At 42.9% G+C, this 19,948-nt stretch overlaps 1 protein-coding gene across 3 annotated transcripts in view; it reads left to right on the top strand.

Annotated features, from left to right (window-relative positions):
* Positions 1-1,299: 1,299 nt before the first annotated feature.
* Positions 1,300-19,948, top strand: part of LHFPL3 (LHFPL tetraspan subfamily member 3) — a 412,985-nt gene continuing 394,336 nt past the window's right edge. For 2 of the 3 annotated variants that reach the window (XM_075926941.1, XM_075926945.1), the window contains exon 1: positions 1,300-1,996. In XM_075926941.1, the coding sequence (XP_075783056.1) occupies positions 1,534-1,996 (463 nt within the window). In that variant the 5' untranslated portion in view covers positions 1,300-1,533. The remainder of the gene's footprint in view (positions 1,997-19,948) is intronic. The other variant, XM_075926935.1, reaches the window with a different exon arrangement.

Genomic DNA, 19,948 nt, shown 5'->3' on the forward strand with positions numbered 1-19,948 from the left:
TCACTGTTCCCCCCCCACAAACACAGCCAGTCTGTTCCCCTCACTGTTCCCCCCCCCCACAAACACAGCCAGTCTGTTCCCCTCACTGCTCCCCCCCCACAAACACAGCCAGTCTGTTCCCCTCACTGCCCCCCCCCCACAAACACAGCCAGTCTGTTCCCCTCACTGCTCCCCCCCACAAACACAGCCAGTCTGTTCCCCTCACTGCCCCCCCCCACAAACACAGCCAGTCTGTTCCCCTCACTGCCCCCCCCCACAAACACAGCCAGTCTGTTCCCCTCACTGCTCCCCCCCACAAACACAGCCAGTCTGTTCCCCTCACTGCTCCCCCCACAAACACAGCCAGTCTGCTCCCCTCACTGCCCCCCCCCACAAACACAACCAGTCTGTTCCCCTCACTGCTCCCCCCCCACAAACACAGCCAGTCTGTTCCCCTCACTGCCCCCCCCCACAAACACAGCCAGTCTGTTCCCCTCACTGCTCCCCCCCACAAACACAGCCAGTCTGTTCCCCTCACTGCTCCCCCCCACAAACACAGCCAGTCTGTTCCCCTCACTGCTCCCCCCCACAAACACAGCCAGTCTGTTCCCCTCACTGCCCCCCCACAAACACAGCCAGTCTGTTCCCCTCACTGCTCCCCCCCCACAAACACAGCCAGTCTGTTCCCCTCACTGCTCCCCCCCCACAAACACAGCCAGTCTGTTCCCCTCACTGCCCCCCCACAAACACAGCCAGTCTGTTCCCCTCACTGCTCCCCCCCCACAAACACAGCCAGTCTGTTCCCCTCACTGCCCCCCCCCCACAAACACAGCCAGTCTGTTCCCCTCACTGCTCCCCCCCCACAAACACAGCCAGTCTGTTCCCCTCACTGCTCCCCCCCCACAAACACAGCCAGTCTGCTCCCCTCACTGCTCCCCCCCCACAAACACAGCCAGTCTGTTCCCCTCACTGCTCCCCCCCCACAAACACAGCCAGTCTGTTCCCCTCACTGCTCCCCCCCACAAACACAGCCAGTCTGTTCCCCTCACTGCTCCGCCCCACAAACACAGCCAGTCTGTTCCCCTCACTGCTTCCCCCCACAAACACAGCCAGTCTGTTCCCCTCACTGCCCCCCCCCCACAAACACAGCCAGTCTGTTCCCCTCACTGCTTTCCCTCGGACGCGGGAGTGGAGCGCGCCAGGCAGCCCCCACGCCAAGGGCAGCTGCCCACCTGAGCGCGCGCCATCAAACCACCCTATCCCCACCCCCCCGGGCTCAGCGCCTGGACGCGGTTGCGCAGCAGCAGCCGGGGCAGCCGCGCGCCTGGCAGCGCCGGGGTTTTTCCTGCACTCGCCCAGTGGCCGCCGCAGCGCCGGGCCGCGGCTACGGCAGCAGGGCGGGCTCTCGCCCGGGCCAGCGGCGCCTGCCGGCTGGGGATGCTCGCCCCCTAGGCGGCGGCGGGGGATGCCGCGAAGCGTGTGACGCGGGGCGGAGGGTCTGGCTGTCGCAGCGCCGGGGCGGGCAGTGCACCGCGCGGGGCTCTCTCGGGGAGGATGCCCGGAGCGGCGGCGGCGACGGCGGGGGCGGCGGGAGCCGCCTCGGCAGCGGCGGGGATGCTGCCGGCACAGGAGGCGGCCAAGCTCTATCACACCAACTACGTGCGGAACTCGCGGGCCATCGGCGTGCTCTGGGCCATCTTCACCATCTGCTTTGCCATCGTCAACGTGGTGTGCTTCATCCAGCCCTACTGGATCGGCGACGGCGTGGACACCCCGCAGGCGGGCTACTTCGGGCTCTTCCACTACTGCATCGGCAACGGCTTCTCCCGGGAACTCACCTGCCGGGGCAGCTTCACAGACTTCTCCAGCCTGCCCGCCGGAGCCTTCAAAGCCGCCTCCTTCTTCATCGGGCTCTCTATGACGCTCATCATCGCCTGCATCGTCTGCTTCATCCTCTTCTTCTTCTGCAACACGGCCACCGTCTACAAGATCTGCGCCTGGATGCAGCTCACCTCGGGTGAGTCAGGGGCCCCGGCGGTGCTGCGGGCGCGGGGAAGAGGCTCATGCCTGCGGGCACCCGCCTCTCGGGGTCCGCATTCGGGCACACAGGGGGATGGTCGTGCTGATCCCCTTCACCAGCGCCGGCCGCCGAGCGTTAATCAACAAACAGCCTCTTGGCAGTGAGAAGAAGCCCGGAGAAACTCACCTGCCCTGGGAATCGATACGCCAGGGTTAATATCCCGCCTGCGGTGAAGGTGTTAGGGGGCTCATAGAGAAACGCGCATCCCTGAGGGAGATTAACACTGACGATCAATGGTTAATAAGCCTCCCCGCAGAGATGGCACTATGTGTGTATGTGTATGTGTGTGTACGGGTGTCAAGGCAAAACTTCCATGCGGCAACTGTGCCCGGAGTTAAAGTCACTCCATGGAAGGAGAGAAGCAGGCAGATCAGACTAATACATGAAAAGGCTTAACTGCGTTAACAACTTAGATTGCCTAGCTGTATCAGACCTTGTCTACACTATGACTGTCTGCAATGCACTGAACACATGCTAGAGTAAAGCTTGTTGTTTCCCTTTGCATCCTCATAAAAAACAAATGTGTGTCTTAAAAACACCAGCCCCAATGAGCAGAAATTGTTAAATACATCAGAGAGGAAATTGTAAAACTAAACCATGTAACATCCAACGCAGAACATCCATTTGGAGACGGCTGGCATATTAAGAAGTCTGTTGAAACCATCAGCAAAAATCCGCCCTCTAGTAGACCAAAGGTCATAACAACGGTACGGGAAACCTGGGGATGCTGTGTAGTGGTCACTTAGAACACGAAAGATTGGCTATTGGGGGTTATTTGCAGTATTATTGTAACCTGTTGAAGGTTAGTCCATAGTGTGAATTTCTCTGTAGTTACCAGGAAACCTTTCTCCTTTCAGTGATATCATAGGATGACAGGATGAAGTCTTTTTATTCTTGACAAGCTGTAGGGCAGCTGAGGTCGCTGGATTTTGAGAGTGTGTTTTGAACAAGATTTATTTCCCTCTCTCATGGCAGAAAGATAGAAATCCCATTGTAGGTATTATTTTCAATGTAAAGGTATGCCGACTTCATCTGCAATTCCACAACACAGGCATACTGTGCCTTTCTCAAGAAAGTGCACCGGGAAAAAGGAGATACAGAGAGAGAGGGAGCCCTTGGACTCCCCTAGTATTTCCTCTCTTCATAGGTTTCCAAGTAGGGGGACTGGTATAAAAAAGCTTTGAACAGCCTATGGAAAATGTTAGGTTTGGAAGCACGAGATAAAGGAGAAATGAATGAGATCCACAGTTTATATGGTAATAAAAGCAATTTTAATAAGAAAAAATGAATTCTGTAATAATGTGGGAAGGACCTGAATATGATATCTAAGTCCAAATCTCACCTGCTCTCCTGCAGAAACCACTGAGGTTTTGCTGTGCAAAAATAAGCTGTGTGGAAGCACAGAGAAATGTCTCCAGATGGGTATTACAATTACTCTTATCCTATCTCCTGAAATCAGCTATATTCATTTCATTTTCACAGCTCTGATTCTTCCAAGTTGTTTGTTCACTATTATTTAAGTTGCCATTTACAGTTACTGGGTTGTCATAGAAATTTCTTATCTGTTCAGAATGGGTTTTCAAGCTCTTCACTTTTCTTATGACTCTGTTTATGTATTCTAGGTGTACTCGCAGGTTGTTTTGTTTATAGTGTTTAAGTTTCATTGCAGAATGATGGGCTTCTTTTATCACTTTGGGCCTGATCCTACAGTAAGTTAAACTCAATGGTGATAGATATGGCACTGACTTCTATAAGAATGGGATTTGTCCTATTATATATGCACTGTGTGATATTGGCCACTTTCCCCCCCTCCTATACACTATCTACAAATGTGCTGCTATTAATTTTATGGATCCTCATTGGTGTAGCAAGGTGCAAGCTGCATCCCTTTGCAGCAGTAAAGTCCCCAGTGCTCTGTTGGGAATTTGCTATTTACCAAAGACAGGGGGAGCTTTGAGCTATGGTCAGAGCTCCACAGAAACCTATATGGTAGATGGTGCTGTGAATGTGCATTGAACTGGTGCATCCCCAACTTGCTTTGGTCACGCTCCTTACATAACCAGTGTAGTTAACTTTCCAACACCAGAGACTTTACACAGAGAGAAGCCAGTTATGCCAGGAATTAATTTGGCTCTGTAACTTTATTCCTATGCAATTGAGAAAAAATGCTTAGAAATCACAGCACAAATCTGGCCATTTGAAAAAAGAATCCTCTGGCTTAGTACTAAATTGCACGCACACCAGTGTGGCACTGATGACTTGTGTTCTATTTTTCAAGCAAATCTGAAGTGTGAGAGTTTCCAAAGCTCTAAAGCTGGGAATATGAGTTTTACTGTCATCTTCATGGAGTATAATTAAGTCTGTGCTGAATTCTGTTGGAAATCATATGGAAATGAACTTATAATTATTACACTGGTTGGTTATATTTCATTGTCAGCTGTTTGTGACAGCCTTGCGAGATCAAGACTAGACAGATACAGGATACTGAAAGAGTCTGACAAAGTGGCTTGATCAGATATTAGAGCTAATTTAGCTATTATCTGATTATTCAATTTAAAATCAGTCTTCAAGAAAAAGAAATCTGACTGGAAATCCACAATTGTAGATCATTGCAGGTTGGGTGATTTGAAGATTTTATAACAGAGGAAGGTATGTATTTGCTGTGGAATAGAGGTATAACTAGAAAAGAAAATTAGCATTACTCAGTTTCGACGAGCACTGGCACTTTCCCTACAGCTTCTATGGCTTTCTTTTAAGAGTGTAGGTCATTCAACATAATAAGCATACAATGTTGTTCTGATAAATAGAAATTTTTATAATAAATAATGTTAGCTAAATATACATATAAGTTTGATTAAGGCAAGAACCAAATATTTTTGAAATAGTAACATATGGATATTCTACTAAAGTGCGGGTGAATATTTTATTTTGGGTTTTATTTCTGCTAGCTCTACAGTGTACAACCACTTTTTGATAATCCTATAATAGAAGAACACAACATAGTGCTTTTATTAAGCCTGGCAATAGAACAGGGGTTACATTTACATATGAGGGATCAAACACAGAGGTTGATACCTTTGATGATACCACATTCATTTCTCATTCAGCCTAGGGGATTTCATTTGAGTTAGGGTGGCAGGGATGGCTAGGATTTTGGTTTTAAAAAGCCTTCAGGACATAGTCTCTCCTACATACATTATTATAAACCAGCAGGATTATATGGCCCTTATTTAACAAAATAATTTGTATTTGAAAAAAGGTAAGTGATATCTGAAACACACTTTAATCTTTCTTTCTGAGCATGTAATGCTTGATTAGTGAGAAGAATGTGAAAAAAATTACACTTCAATCTCTCAATTGTGTAGCTACAGAAAGCATATATTAAATTCCTTAATGATTTTTGTCAGTGTTCATACTTTTTTGTCATCACATGCATACTGATATCAATAAGCAATTTCATATGCTGAGAGCCAACTATAAGGGCCCAATTTTCAGTCCATGACCTCTGCTCTTGCATCTGAAAAATTATACATTCAAATATTTACAAATGCACTTTGAACAATTTGAATGCCTGCATGCACACAAGTGTTATTCTCTATACCCATTTTCTGTATTAGAATCTGTATGAACCAAGACCAGGAGCAGGAACAAGTATGTGCTTGAACAACTTTTCCCCATCACATGTGGAAACCTGATGCTTGATGAATAATAAAGAGCAAGACACCCAAAGTATTTTAGGTACCTTAGAGATCAAGTCATGTTTCAATCTTCCTTTTCATAAACTAAAGAAACTGAACTCATTAAATCTCCCACTGTAAGGCATTTTTTTCCAGTGTAAGGCATTTATGATTGCTTTTGGTGCTTGTTTTTGTTTTGGGTTTTTGGGGGTTACTGTAAATTTGTAAGTTATAGGTAATTTAAACCACGCTCATGTGGAGTGTGTAGCAATATACAAATATAAGGAGCCTGACTCTCTAGTATCATGTACCTTGGATTGTCATTTACATTTGATCTTGAGATAAATCTTTTATGAAAGAATTGGTTATGGAGTTCTCTGAAGTTGTTGACAGTGATATTTACAAATCTTATAATAGTGGGTAAATTCCAGAAGATTGGGAAAAAACAATGTTCTGCTAGTATTTTAAAAAGATAAAAAAGGAAAAACCCAGGTAACTAAGGGTGAGTTACCTTGACATTGATTCTTGACAAGCTTACAGAAAAGCTGATCTAGGATGTAACTGGTGAAGATTTAATGATGGAAACATAACTAATGCCAGTCAGTGTAGTTTATGGAAAATAGGTCTTGTCAAACAAATATAGTTGATATAGTTGATGAGATTACAGATGTGGTTGAGAAATATGGCTGTATTTACATGTTATAAAATGCATGAACTTCTGCAAGATATTTGACTAAATCTCCTATAATATTTTGATTTAAAAATAGCACTACATAAAATAAATGCATCCCATATTAAATCGATTAAAAATTGCCTACTTGATAAATTCTCAAAAAAATGTAAAGTGGGAGTAATTATCCAGTGAAGATGTTTCTAGTGGTGTCCCACAGAGATCTGGTCTCATCCCACTGCTATTCAGTATCTTTTTCAGTGATTTGGAAGAAAATATAACATCATTACTGGTGACATTTGCCGATGACATTAAAATTGGTGAATGGTAAATACAGTAAGGAAAGGACAGTTTTAGAGAATGATCTAAATCATACGTAAAGCTGGGCATACTTGAACAATGTGTTTTAATATAGCCAGATGCAAGTTCCTACCTTTGGGAACCAAGAATGAAGGGTGGGATTTATAGAGAGGAGATTGTGTTATGGAAAGCAATGATTCAGAAGGGGAATTAGGGTCATGAAGGATAACAAACTGAACATGTCCTCAGTTTGATAATGTAGCTAAGAGAGTTACTGTAATTATTTGGATGTATGAGCCAGCACCTATCTAGTAAAAGTAAGGAGGCAGTATTACCACTCTGTACTGCATAAGTGCGACCATTACTTTCACAATGTGTCCAGTTCTAGTACCTATGTTTTGAAGAGGATATTGACAAATTGGAAAGGGTTCATAAAAATGAATGTGAGGTCTGAAATAGACTTGCAACGAGAGTCTAAGGAAGCTGAATCTATTTAGTTTTTCCAAGAGAAGGTTAAGAGGTGACTTGATTGCAGTCTACAAGTATTGACATGGGGACGAGCTTCTGATAGCAGAGGGCTTTTTAATATAGCAAAGAGTCAGTGGATGGAGCTGAAGCTAGAAAAATTTGGACTAGAAATAAAGTGCATATTTTTAACAGTGTGTGTAATAAATCTTGAGAGAAACTTACATAGGGGGTTTGAGGAGTCTCGGTTATTTGAATAGTGGTAGAGATGTAGCCGTGTTAGTCTGGGGTAGCTGAAGCAAAATGCAGGACAATGTAGCACTTTAAAGACTAACAAGATGGTTTATTAGATGATGAGCTTTCGTGGGCCAGACCCACTTCAAGTGGGTCTGGCCCACGAAAGCTCATCATCTAATAAACCATCTTGTTAGTCTTTAAAGTGCTACATTGTCCTGTATTTTGCTTCGGTTATTTGAAGTCTTTAAAACAAGACTGGCTGTCTCTTTCTAAAACATATGCTTATCATGTAGCTTATCGAGAAATTACAGGGCTGATACAGAAAACATCTGGTGAAATTCTGTGGCCTTTGTTATGGAGGAGGTGAGACTAGATTATCATGATTCCTTAAAATCTATAACCAAATTAATGTATAATGGTACTGAAGGAGAATTCTTCATTCACGCCCTTGGTAGCATTTTGCATTCACTTTGCCCTCCTGTTGTATAAATGCAGTGAGTCCACAAGACCTAAGACCATAGGTCAGGCCCAGAACATCCATAAGGCTTTACACAGTTTCAACAGTGATACCAACTCAAGTTAAATTAAACACCTCCTCACCAGACTGAGCTGATTGAGCTTTACAGTTCCTGTTGAGAAAAGTGGGTGGTGGCTCTATTAGGAAACAATTTTGACAAAAGCCACACAGTGCCCTGACTATAGCCCAATGCAAATTCACATTATTGTGGGAGTAGGATACCAAATCTCTGCATAAAGGAGAGGGATGCTGTGCATTGTGGGGAAAATTAGAAAGTGGCTTATAAGAGAAGTGCAAGTTGGGCTGCTAAACCACTGATTATTTTCTGTGGGGAGACAATGCAAGAACTGAACAGCTACTGTAGATCTGCTACTTTTTTAGTGTCCATGATATGCTCTCACTTCTATTCTGTTGCCTGAGGAGAGATTTTTGTCTTCCATGACACAGCTGAGATTATCAGTGCAAAACCTATTTACAATGGCAGAGCACTGGAGCAAGGCTCTGACACACAGGCTGCATCTAAACTACGAGCCTCTTTTGCACAAGACCCGTTCTTCCTCATTTTTTGTCTACCGTCTCCACAGTTCTTTTTTGTGCAAAAACCTCTTGCACAAAAGGGATCTAAGGAGGAAATGCAAATGAGAGTGTGACCTATGCAAATGAGCACTCCATTTGCATTTCCTCTTGCGGAAGAGGCTCGTAGTTTAGATGCAACCTGAGTGTCATTTTGTTGACATTACATTAATTGGGATGGTTATGGGTGTATTTGTTTGTAAGTTATTAATAGTACATGACCTAGAGCAGTGTTTCTCAACCTTTTTTTTATAAAGTACCCCTTCTTCAAAAAATAAAAATTATAAGATACTATAAGTACCCCCAATGCCTACAGTTTTCAGACACACAGATTTTTTTTCTACAATTGCAACACATTTGTTTAAACAATTTAATCGTAGCCAGGCAGGTGATGAAATTTTTGGGTGTAAAAAATACAAAAATAATAAAGAGCTGTAAAACTAAAAAAAAATTCCAGTTTTCTCCAAATTTCAGTTGTATTTATGTACCCCCGAGACTTCTCTCGAGTACACCTAAGGGTACTCATACCACTGGTTGAGTAACACTGACCTAAAGGGATGTGAAAGATGCATGATATAGATTAAAAGATACATTGGTAGAGGCTATTTGTAGCAGTTTGTGACTCACTACTGCGGTGCTTCCTGCTGGTCATTCTGGGAATTAGCTCAGACCAGCCTCAGAGCACTCTCTCCTGGCACTGGCTATGTCTAGACTGCAGGCTTCTTTCAGAAGAACCTTTTTTCGGACGAGATCTTCCAGAAAATCTTCTTCCAAAAGAGAGCATCCATAAACAAAAGCACATTGAAAAAGCAATCTGCTTTTTCAAAAGATAGCGTCCACACAGAATGGATGCTATCTCTCATTTAAACTGTGATTATTATGGATGGAGTGGACACCAGGGCACCTGTGCTTTTTCCTCTTTCCTCTTCTTTTGAAAGAACTCTCTCTTCCCCATCCACACATAGCTTTTCCCGAAAGAGCTCTTTCAAAAAAAGTATTCTTCCTCATAGAAAGAAGATTACCAATGCCAGAAAAAACCCCTGTTCTTTCAATTTGCTTTCAGAAGAACACAACTGCAGTGTGGACGTAACTCAAGTTTTGTCGGAAAAATACCTATTTTTCCGACAAAACTCTGTAGCGTAGACATACCCCCAGTGTCTCTCCTGCTATTACCTGTCTTTGTGTCCATTCTCTACCACTCATCAGGATCCATGTGGCACCCTTCCCTTAGAGTTCTGCCCCATGGCAGAGCCCCCACTCCGAAGTCCTCCCCTTGTGGGAAAACCCGTTACCCCAAAATGACCACTTGCCTCAGTGACTCACCACTGTTCATCCTCTAACACCTTCTCTCAGGGGCAAACTGCAGTCTGAACTGGCCACTTCATCATTGGCAGTGGGGGTTTGGACTTGTTGCCTTTTTGTGCCCTGGTTGCTCCTCTGCAACCCTAGTATGTCCGTGGACCCCTGTTGCTGGTTCTCAGCCTGGGGTCTGTTCAGGCCTGAGTTCCCATGGTTCATCCTGCCTTTCCCCAGTACTGTTCTGTCCACATTACCTTTCCTAACAGGCATCTAGATCCCTCTCCCTCCAGAGATGGAGCTAGTGTGAATTCCTCGTGGCCAACTATCTTTTTATACAACTGTGCTGGACTCTGATTGGTGGCCACAATCTCTCTCCCAATTGGCTCCCAGCCTCATCCTTCTCCCCGGGCTGTTTTAACACTAGCCATTCCAGTGCAAAGCAACCATTCCATCACACTATTATTAGGTAGCTGAAGGTGAAGTTAGTGTTGAGAGCATGTGATGTTTCTTGTCTTTACAAGTTGGTCATCCTTTATTTGAAGTAAATTCCTATAATTTATTATAAAAATGAGATGAAAAAAACTGTGTCAGTGCTAACAGTGATAAACCTATGTAATTTATTTGTGTGCGTGTTTCAAGAGGCTGATGGAGGATACTTGACCCTGAAGGGTAAAAGTTTAAAAGAATTGGTAGAGCAAGATTGTCCTTGCTTTAGAGCAGGACTACTCAACTTTGGAAGCCCTGGGAGTCACAATGATACTCACAGCGCATGACAAGGGCTGCAACTTAGGTGTGATTGCAGATATATGCAAATATATATGCAAATATATGCAAATAGCCTCTTTCACACTGACGAGCATGAATACAAAACACTTTCCACAAAGCCTCAGCGCTCCTGGCACTTCCTCCCTTGGGCTAGAAATGCCCCAGCCAGCCCATCCACTTACATCTTTCAATGTTCACCCCACCTGGGAGATGCCTTGTCATTTTCAAAGGATCCCACCTGCAGGCTGTGTGTTGAGCCCTGCATAAACCCAAATCGCATCACGGGCCGCAAACAAATGAGCCGCAGGCTACATGTTGAGTAGCCCTGCTTTAGATTGTAATAATTTTTTCCAAATCTTGCAACCCCTTCCTCTCATAGACCGCAAATTGTCTTTCATGAACACACTGGGGGTTGTGACCCATGAGTTGGGAATCACTAAGATAGGGACCAGTGGATCAAAATATTATAGTGCATGAAGCTGTCCAATCAATATGAGAAAGATTCAAGTTATGTGAAAGAAAATAATATTTGAGGGGCAAAAAGAAACCTGAGAGAAAGCATGAGAAAAAGAGAGCATCAAACATGGAACATTAGCATACCAAGTCCTTGTATATGAGTGGTAGGGTTTCAAAAATATTGCCCTATCTCCCAGTAAAGTCCGTGGGAGGTGTATGTGACACTGCATCTTATATTCTTCACAGTGATGTTATTGTGGTATGATTATGACATAATTATAATGTATTTTGTGCAAGATGGGTCATGTGAGATGTCACTGAAAAGGTTCTGATTATGATTATCCTATTTGTATGCATATATCAGTTCTTTATCTGAAATTGTGAATAGTGTCTATATATCTGTATTTCAAAATGTAGTTACACATGGGGAATGCCCACAAAACCAGATGCTCTCATTCTAGATAGCTCAGTGGGAAAAGGCCTGTTCAAGACAATGAGCCATTAGGAAAGAAAAAAAACAGTAGGCCTTAGGAGAAGCTTATCTCCCTCCCGGGGAGGCTTCCTGAGAATGCTAAAGACAGCCTCTGAGTAATGACTGCTATGACTCTACAAAGACATGTGATATGACCATATGACTCTAGACTTCATGTTGGGATGCCAGTATTTTTGCAGAGACCAATCTGGGAACTAAGTTTTGAAACAAAATTCTGCAGAATTTGATAACGTCAGTTACTAGCGGCATTGTTAAAAATGCAATGTCAGCATGACAGAGTGGCTAGCTAGAATATGCATCACCATGTGGAACAATGTGCAAATCCCAGTTACTAGAAAAGAGAAAATTACAGCTAGAATCCTTAAGAAGGAGAATATAATATACTGTAAGTTCTATGTAACCTAAGAAAGGTATTATCCATCTTCATGGCTGGAAGATTAAGAAATGCAGAAGACTTGAAGCAAGTTGTCCTTCGAATGAGAAGGTCATGTAACATGGGAAAGGGTTACTTTATTTGTTCCAGGAGAAGCCAGATACAAATTTCTGAATTTCATTTACTATAAAAAGTAGCTGATGGCCTCCATTGAAAGTCGCTTTGACACAAACATGTCATGTGCTATTTCAGAAAAGATAGTTCAATCCAATAACTGAGACTATATCAGAAAGAAAGGGCTGAAGAATAAATGGTGTATGATAAATTATGATAAATAGTTGATGAGATGTCACATTTCATCCTCCTCCTTTTCCTGGTTATGTTTCAGATGCTATAAATATGTGGGAGAATAAGATAGACATAGACCTTACAAGATCAAATTAAATTGAACTAAATTAAGATATTTAGAAAATATCACTCGCAATATCTTGTTTTTTATTGGCACAGAGCCAAAAGCTATTTGCTGTATTTGCACATATAGCCTGTTGAATGAGACAAGTAGCCTCATGTGAGTAATGTGAGCAGAATCATAAGATTGTGCCCTGAATCTGCATGTGGAAGTGATCTTAATTTCAGTTCAATAATGTTATGTACTGCATTGTGTTGTTGTAGATATAGATCTTGTTGTTACAGTAACTGAGTTAGGTCAGTAGGGGTCAGCCCAGCCAAGTTGAGCTGGTTCTAATTAGTTCTCAGTTATAGAATAAATGGACACTTGCAACTGCTCAAGCTCTCTGTGTTTCCAGTGATTTCTTTCTAAACTGTGGAACTCCAAGTGATATAACAAATAACACTTCCTTGATATGAGGAGCTATTTATGTTTCAGGAAGTATAAACCCCAAAATAGGAACAGGCCCCTCAGGGTCAGGGATATGGGGTAGAGAAGGGATGTGCTAGCAGAAGCATATTATTATTCCTTAACAGCAACATCAACCCTGTGAGGAATATGCAAAAAGTTATTGTATCTTAAAATCTCCGTGCATCAGGGAAGATCCTCCTGATTCTCCATCTTCTAAGGGTGAGTGGGCAAGAGAAGCCCTCTCAGAAATTATATTGGAAGGGCTCAGAAAATAGTGTGAAGCACAAGGTCTCTGCATGTGTGACTCCTGTGCCTTTGGTAGATTCCTAGAGATCAGTAGGTTTCAGGGCAGTCTGTGCCTGTTCTGTCCCAGGCTGGAGATTCAGCCGCTGTTGAAACTGATTAGTGGCTGATTTCAGGAAGCTGGGGGCAGAGCAATTCTGCCTCCAGCTTCCTGTAGTCAGCCCCTGGTCAGTTTCAGCAGCAGCGGCTGAATCTGGAGCCAGTTCCGACTTACATACAAATTCAACTTAAGAACAAACCTATAGTCCCTATCTTGTACGTAACCCAGGGACTGCCTGTATATAGCTTTTTCTAGGGTCACACTGTGCTTATAGATTTATGCTTGGTGCATACATGTGCACTTCCCTCATTCCTCCCACCCATCACTCAGCAAGCCCTCTTAGTGCAAACTCCTACGCATGTTAGGTTAACCCGATATCTCTGTTAATTGAATTTTTAATTGTGTTCACCCCAGTCTCAGAGAAGTTTGTGTCCTGAGCAGTCAACAGTACCTCTCCACAGAACATAAATATAAAGCTGTTGGCACATGACCAGTAGTTAGGCAGATGGCCTGGTGGTTGCATCAGCTTTAATTTCAGAATCCATTTGTGAGGAACTGCAAGTCCAGATGAATGCTCTTCTCTATTCTATTTCATTTACGGTGCTCATCACCACATTATGCTTACTTTCTAGTTAAAAATAAAAAAGTGACATAAACAATGTCTGTCAGGCAAATGGGCTTTCTTTCTGTCCCTCCCCCAATTAATTTCCATTTCTGTCTTGCATTCTGACCAAAAAAGAGCTATTATTTTCCTTCTTCCCCAGGAAGATGATCTAATGGGATCACAGGACACTGCATTAAGATCCACCATAGCAGCTTTTTGAACTCCCAGTATACATGTAAACTGAGATGTATATTAGAGAGATTAATCTTTATAAAAAATCTACTCTTGATTGTATAGTAATAAAGGGAGTTATAAAACTGATCTTTAAATCTGTTTAAACAATTTAGGGCTTCAAAAAAGGTTTCTGTTTACAAACTGCAAATTATACAAAATCTTTGGCACAGCACTGCTAAGAATGTTACTTTGGGAAGGTGCTCCTTGTCTTCAACATAGCATAATTATTATTATGTCAGGCTGCTATGGAAACTATTTTACTAAAGATCAGAGTAAGGAGGCAACCAGAATCCTTCTAACTTTTTGACATTCAGTTTACCACTGGACTCTTCTAATTTCACCAAGAAGGCTGGTGGTGACTGGATGCCTAACATAGTGAATGCTAGTAAAAATGGGGTAGGTTCAGAAGTTAAAGTAGGAAAGGAACAAGTTAAAAATTATTTTGAGAAGGTAGATGTCTTCAAGTCAGCAGGGCCTGATGAAATACCTTCTAGAATATTCAAGGAGCTGATAGGAGGGGCATCTGAGCCTTTAGCTACCATCTTTGAAAAGTTTTGGGAGTCAGAAGATATTCCTGAAGACTGGAAAGGGGCAAATATAGTGTCCATGTATAAAAAGGGAAATAAGAACATCCCAGGAAACTACAGACCAGTCATCTTAACTTCTGTGCCAGGAAAGGTAATGAAGCAAATAATCAATACATTAATCTGCAAACATCTGGAAGATAAGATGTGATAGGTAACAGCTAGCATGGATTTGTAAAGAACAAATCATATCAAACTAATCTTATAGCTTTCTTAGATAGAATAACAAGTCTTGTGAATAAGGGGGAAGCTGTAGATGTGGTATACCTAGACCTTAGTAAAGCATTTGATATGGTCTTGCATGACCTTCTTATCAATAAAGTATGGAAATACAGTCTAGATGGGGCTACTAAAGGGTTGGTGCATTACTGTCTGGATAACCGTTCTCAGTTACTGTCATGTTGGAAGGGCATAACAGGTAGGGGTTTGCAGGGGTCTATTTTGGGACTAGTTCTCTTCAATACCATCATCAATGATTTAGGTAATGTCATACAGAGTGTGCTTATTAAGTCTGCAGATGATAACAAGCTGGGAGAGGTAACAAGTGCTTTGGAGGATAAGGTCATAATTCAAAATGATCTGGGAAAACCAGAGAAATGGTCTGAGGTAAATAGGATGAAGTTTAATAAGGACAAATGCAAAGTAATCCACTTAGGAAGGAACAATCAGTCTCACACATACAGAATGGGAAGTAACTGTCTAGGATGGAGTACTTCAGAAAGGGATCTAGGGTTCATAGTGGATCTTAAGCTAAATATGAGTCAACAGCATGAGGCTGTTGCAAAAAAAAGCAAACATGATTCTGGGGTGCATTAACAGGAGCATTGTAAGTAAGGCACAATAAGTCATTCTTCCACTCTACTCTGCACTGATTAGACCTCAGTTGGAATATTGTGTCTAGTTCTGGGCACCACATTTCAAGAAAGATGTGGAGAAGTTGAAGAGGGTTCAGACTAGAGCAACAAAAATGATTAAAGGTCTAGAGAACATGACCTATGAAGGAAGACTGAAAGAATGGGGTTTGTTTACTTTGAAAAATAGAAGACTGACAGGAGACATGATAGCAGTTTTCAAGTACCTAAAAGGATATTACAAAGAGGAGGGAGAAAAATTGTTCTCGTTTTCCTCTGAGGATATAAAAAGAAGCAATAGCCTTAAATTGCAGGAATGGAGGTTTAGGTTGGACATTAAGGGCACGTCTACACAGCAGTGCTAAAGCAGAAATAAGCTACATAACTTGAGCTACTTCAATTGACTAGCTTAAGTCAAAATAGCTTATTTCGGCTTCTGGCACTGTCTACATAGCAGGAAGTCTGAGGAAGAGCGCTCTTCCTCTGATTTCCCTTACTCCTTGTAAAATGAGGGCTATAGTAGTCAGAATAAAAAGTCCTCCAACTCTACATTATGTCAACATTATGTCAAAACAACTGCTTGTAATGTAGACGTGGACTATGTTATTTCAGAATAACTGATGTTATATTCCAAAATATAACACTGCTGTGTAGACATATCCTAAGAAAATCTTCTTAACTGTCAGGGTGGTTAAATATTGGAATAAATTGGCTAGGGAGATTGTGGAATCTCTATAATTGGAGATATTTAAGAGCAGGTTAGATAGACATCTGTCAGGGATGATTTAGATAGTGCTTGGTCCTGCTGTGAAGGCAAGGGACACAACTTGATGACCTCTTGGCCCCTTCCAGTTCTAGTATTCTATGATTGATTCTATGTGTTAGTATGTTTGTATTGCACGTATTATCTAATGCAGAAGGCATGAGCCTGACCCTGAACTCCCTCACTCAGGCAAATTCAAAGGCATGCAGGGGGAAGGACTGCAGCTTTAAGTTGTATATGTCTATATTTGTTATTATTTTTCCCCCTCCATACTTCTGAGTTATCTTGTTCCCTGGTTGTCTGTGTGTGTGAGAGAGAAGAGGGAACTTTTCTCAGAAAGGACAAAAAGGTAACATAATGAACCTAAGAACCATACTGTGAACATACATGAACCTGAACAATTAATATTTAAAATTCTCACAAGAAGGTCTGGTGTCTTGGTATCTAGGGTAGATTCCTGGCCTCACTGATATAAATACCAATATTCCCATTGGCTTCAATGGTCTAGGACGTCACCCCAGTATTTAAAATAGTGAAATTCAGATATATAATTAAGATTTCAGTGAGTTTTAATTACATATGATAATGCAGAGTTAAAGGTTGGGCCCTAGTTTAAATTTAAACTTATTTCCTGATTTATAGTGCTTACTTAGGGGTTAATTACACCATCTCTGTAATGTATTTTATTTTTAATTGCTAATACATACTTCTAAATTTAGTTCCACCGTAACATAGTTTTTATCTGGGATTAAAATAAAGACACAGCCTTAAAAAGTCATGTTTCTGAAGAGTTACTAGCAAGCATTGATGTCTCTACTATACAATATTGTACCCACTATTTATTCCCATATTGTATGGCATTCTAGCCACATATCACTACACACTTCAAATGTACTAACTTACTGTATAACCAAAGGAATTAAAGCATCATTGTATGGCTAATACAGTGTCATGAGAGAAAATGTATCTTTATGATGCAGATGTAAAGGTCATGATTTCCCAGTCAATTTTATACACAGTGCAGTCTGTTTAAAGAAGGATGTAAGTTAATTTGGTATATAAGACATTGCCAGTGTGTAGCCAAATTAGTATATAGTGACATACAATATGGTGGGAGTTAATAGATACTGTAGCACTGTAGATTACAATAGAAGTGTAGTGCCAGCAAAATGATTTGATTAGTCTGTAGCCAGTACGCCAGATTGTTACATGCTGTAAAATGCATACCCAGGTATTGTATAACAAGATCTATCGCAGGAACTGCACTCTGCAGCAAATTACAGAGAGAGCCCAGATTGTAAAATTGAGTGCAATATCATTTTTTAGACAATACAGTGTAATGTAAGTCTGTAACTAGAAAGTACAGTGTGAGTCATTTTGCAGAAAAATATATATCAAGAGCCTGTTGCCCTGAGTCTGTGGCTATATCTACACTACAGCGTACTTCTGCTCATGTATACGTACTCTCTTTAAGGTAGCAAAAGTGTAAATAGTGTTACTGTGAGAGCATTGATAGCAACAGCAGAGGCATGGCTGAGCTGTGCCTTGTACACACGTACCTGATTTCAGTCAGGTTTGTATTGGTGTGGCTTAGCCGTTTCTCTACAGTTGCTGCAAGAGCTACACTTCTTGCTACACCTGCGCTAGCTCAATGAGAAGTAGCATGAGCCTGTGTATGTGAGCAGGAAACTCATGTCCTTAGCTTGTTGCATAGACATAGTCTGTGTGAAGAAAAAGGCCTGAAAAAGGAAAGTGTGGTATGTGCACATCTACCATGAGGCCTTGATAAATTGCTAATTATAGTGATTAAGTAAATGGTCTATTAGTGCTTTGCTCAGCTCTGGTCCACTTACCTTCTGAAAAACACCAATTTGTTGAAGTCTCCAAACTGTGAGCTGGTCTAAGACGACATGATTCCTAGTATTCCCATCACTGTCTCCATTATCTTCTGTCTTTTCAGCCCCTTCCACTCTGTTCTGCCCAGGCCCACTGATGGAGTGTGGGAGGGAACAAAGGGGACAACTGTCCTGGGGCCTGGTAATTGAAAAGGTCCCAGGACTCCTAGCCACTGCTACTATCCTTTGAATTGCCGCCGGAGCCCTGTGCAGCATGCTCCCGAACCCTGGATGGTGTAGGGGAAAGTTCTGAAAGACTGGTGGGGGGAAGTTAGTCCCAGCCTCATCCCTTCCACCCAAGGTTCTGCCCCTTCTAGGAACATGGCGCCCGCTCCCCTGCCTGGCCCAGAGGCCTAACTAGTCTGTCAGCCCCCCTGGTTCTGCCCTGCCCTCTCTCCAGTTGAATGCTATACCTGTTTAGACTCTAGCTCCTTGGGACAGGAACTATCATTTAGTGTGTGTTTGCGCAGTGCTCAGCACAGTGCTCAGCACAGTGCAGTCTTGATCCTCATTGTGGCCTGCAGTCTCTGTAGCAATACCATGTATAGTAATAATTGTAAGCTATTTTTATGTTAGTGGTGTCTGAATGGCCCTTTGCATACATGGTATCTGGTCAGCAATGGCAGTAACTGTGTGCAAAAGTAGGCCTACTCTGTGACTTTGGGTATGTATGTTTGATGGGATTTATAAACCCCACACCAATGATGAAAGCATTAAAGAGCTGCTGTGGTCAAGGCTGGCTCCATCTAGGCTGACCAGACATTCCACTTTTTTAGGCACTGTTCTGATATTCAGGGTTTTCTCTTATACAGATGTCTATTACCCCTTAGTTCTTGTCCCGTTTTTTTCACATTTGCCATATGGTCACTCTAGCCCTGCCTCTTTGACCCTGCCAATCATGTCAGGGGTGGAATAAAAGCGTAAAAGCAGGAAATTCCAGACAATTGAACAGCTCTAGGAGGGAGTAGACTATAGCTCTGCATCCCCCAGGATAGACTCCTGGAAGCATTCAAGGAAACTACTCTGAAGAAGGCCACTCACCAATTTCTTTGTGTCTACAAGGAGACAACCAAGCAGGTAAGATAACCTTGGCAAACTCACAGCAAGCAATTAGGCAGTTGGTACCATTACCCTCTACCCCATTATAGAGACTTTGATGGGTCAGTTGACCTACTGGTTAGCATCCATAGCACCAACTTCCTGTTGGTAGGCTTCGCAGTCCAGTTCCTCTCTTACTTAGAGGTGCAGTAAGGTGGGCAGGAGGCTTATGGCCCTCCTGTACTAGGAGCACTTGATAGGGGAGCCTGGCCCACCCCACTCCACCAGGAGGGTCAGCAGTATCTGGCTCCCAAACTCGCTTCCAAGCTCCCTTCCCTTGGATCACTTCCTACCATTTACCTTTCTCCACCAGCCTCCAGTCCAATGGAAGGCAAAAGGAAAAGCAGAGCCTTCAAGGAAGGTCCATTCCTCCCACCCCCGGCTTTCCCTCTTCTGAGCTAGATTGCTCTCTTTTCAATCCTTTCTGCAGTTGGAGCAAGCTCTGAGGGCTGTGGCAAGGACTGGCCTTTAACCCCTTCAGGTCTAGTGTGGGGGAGGGGTCTGTAAACCTCTTTTGGGGTTAGGTAATCTAGGACTATACTAAAGGAACTAAGAGCGTGGAAGCCAGGAGCCTTATCTCTTCAAACACAGACTGTTTGACTCAATTTTGTGTTTTACAGATTCCTACATAGGCAGACAGGGGCACTCTAAGTGTAAGCGGGGGAATGATCCCGCTATTGTGGGGAACTTTCCTGGCTTCTATACACCCCGGTGAAATGAACCAGCGAAAGGATCTGAGTCCCCGCTCCCACTTCCTTTACCCCACGGCTCCCTGATCCTGAGGGCTCCCCCTCCACTCTCCGGAGTAGCAGAGCCCTTGAAACCCCAACAAG

This window comes from Pelodiscus sinensis, chromosome 1, assembly GCF_049634645.1.
Source record: "Pelodiscus sinensis isolate JC-2024 chromosome 1, ASM4963464v1, whole genome shotgun sequence".
Lineage (NCBI taxonomy): Eukaryota > Metazoa > Chordata > Testudines > Trionychidae > Pelodiscus > Pelodiscus sinensis.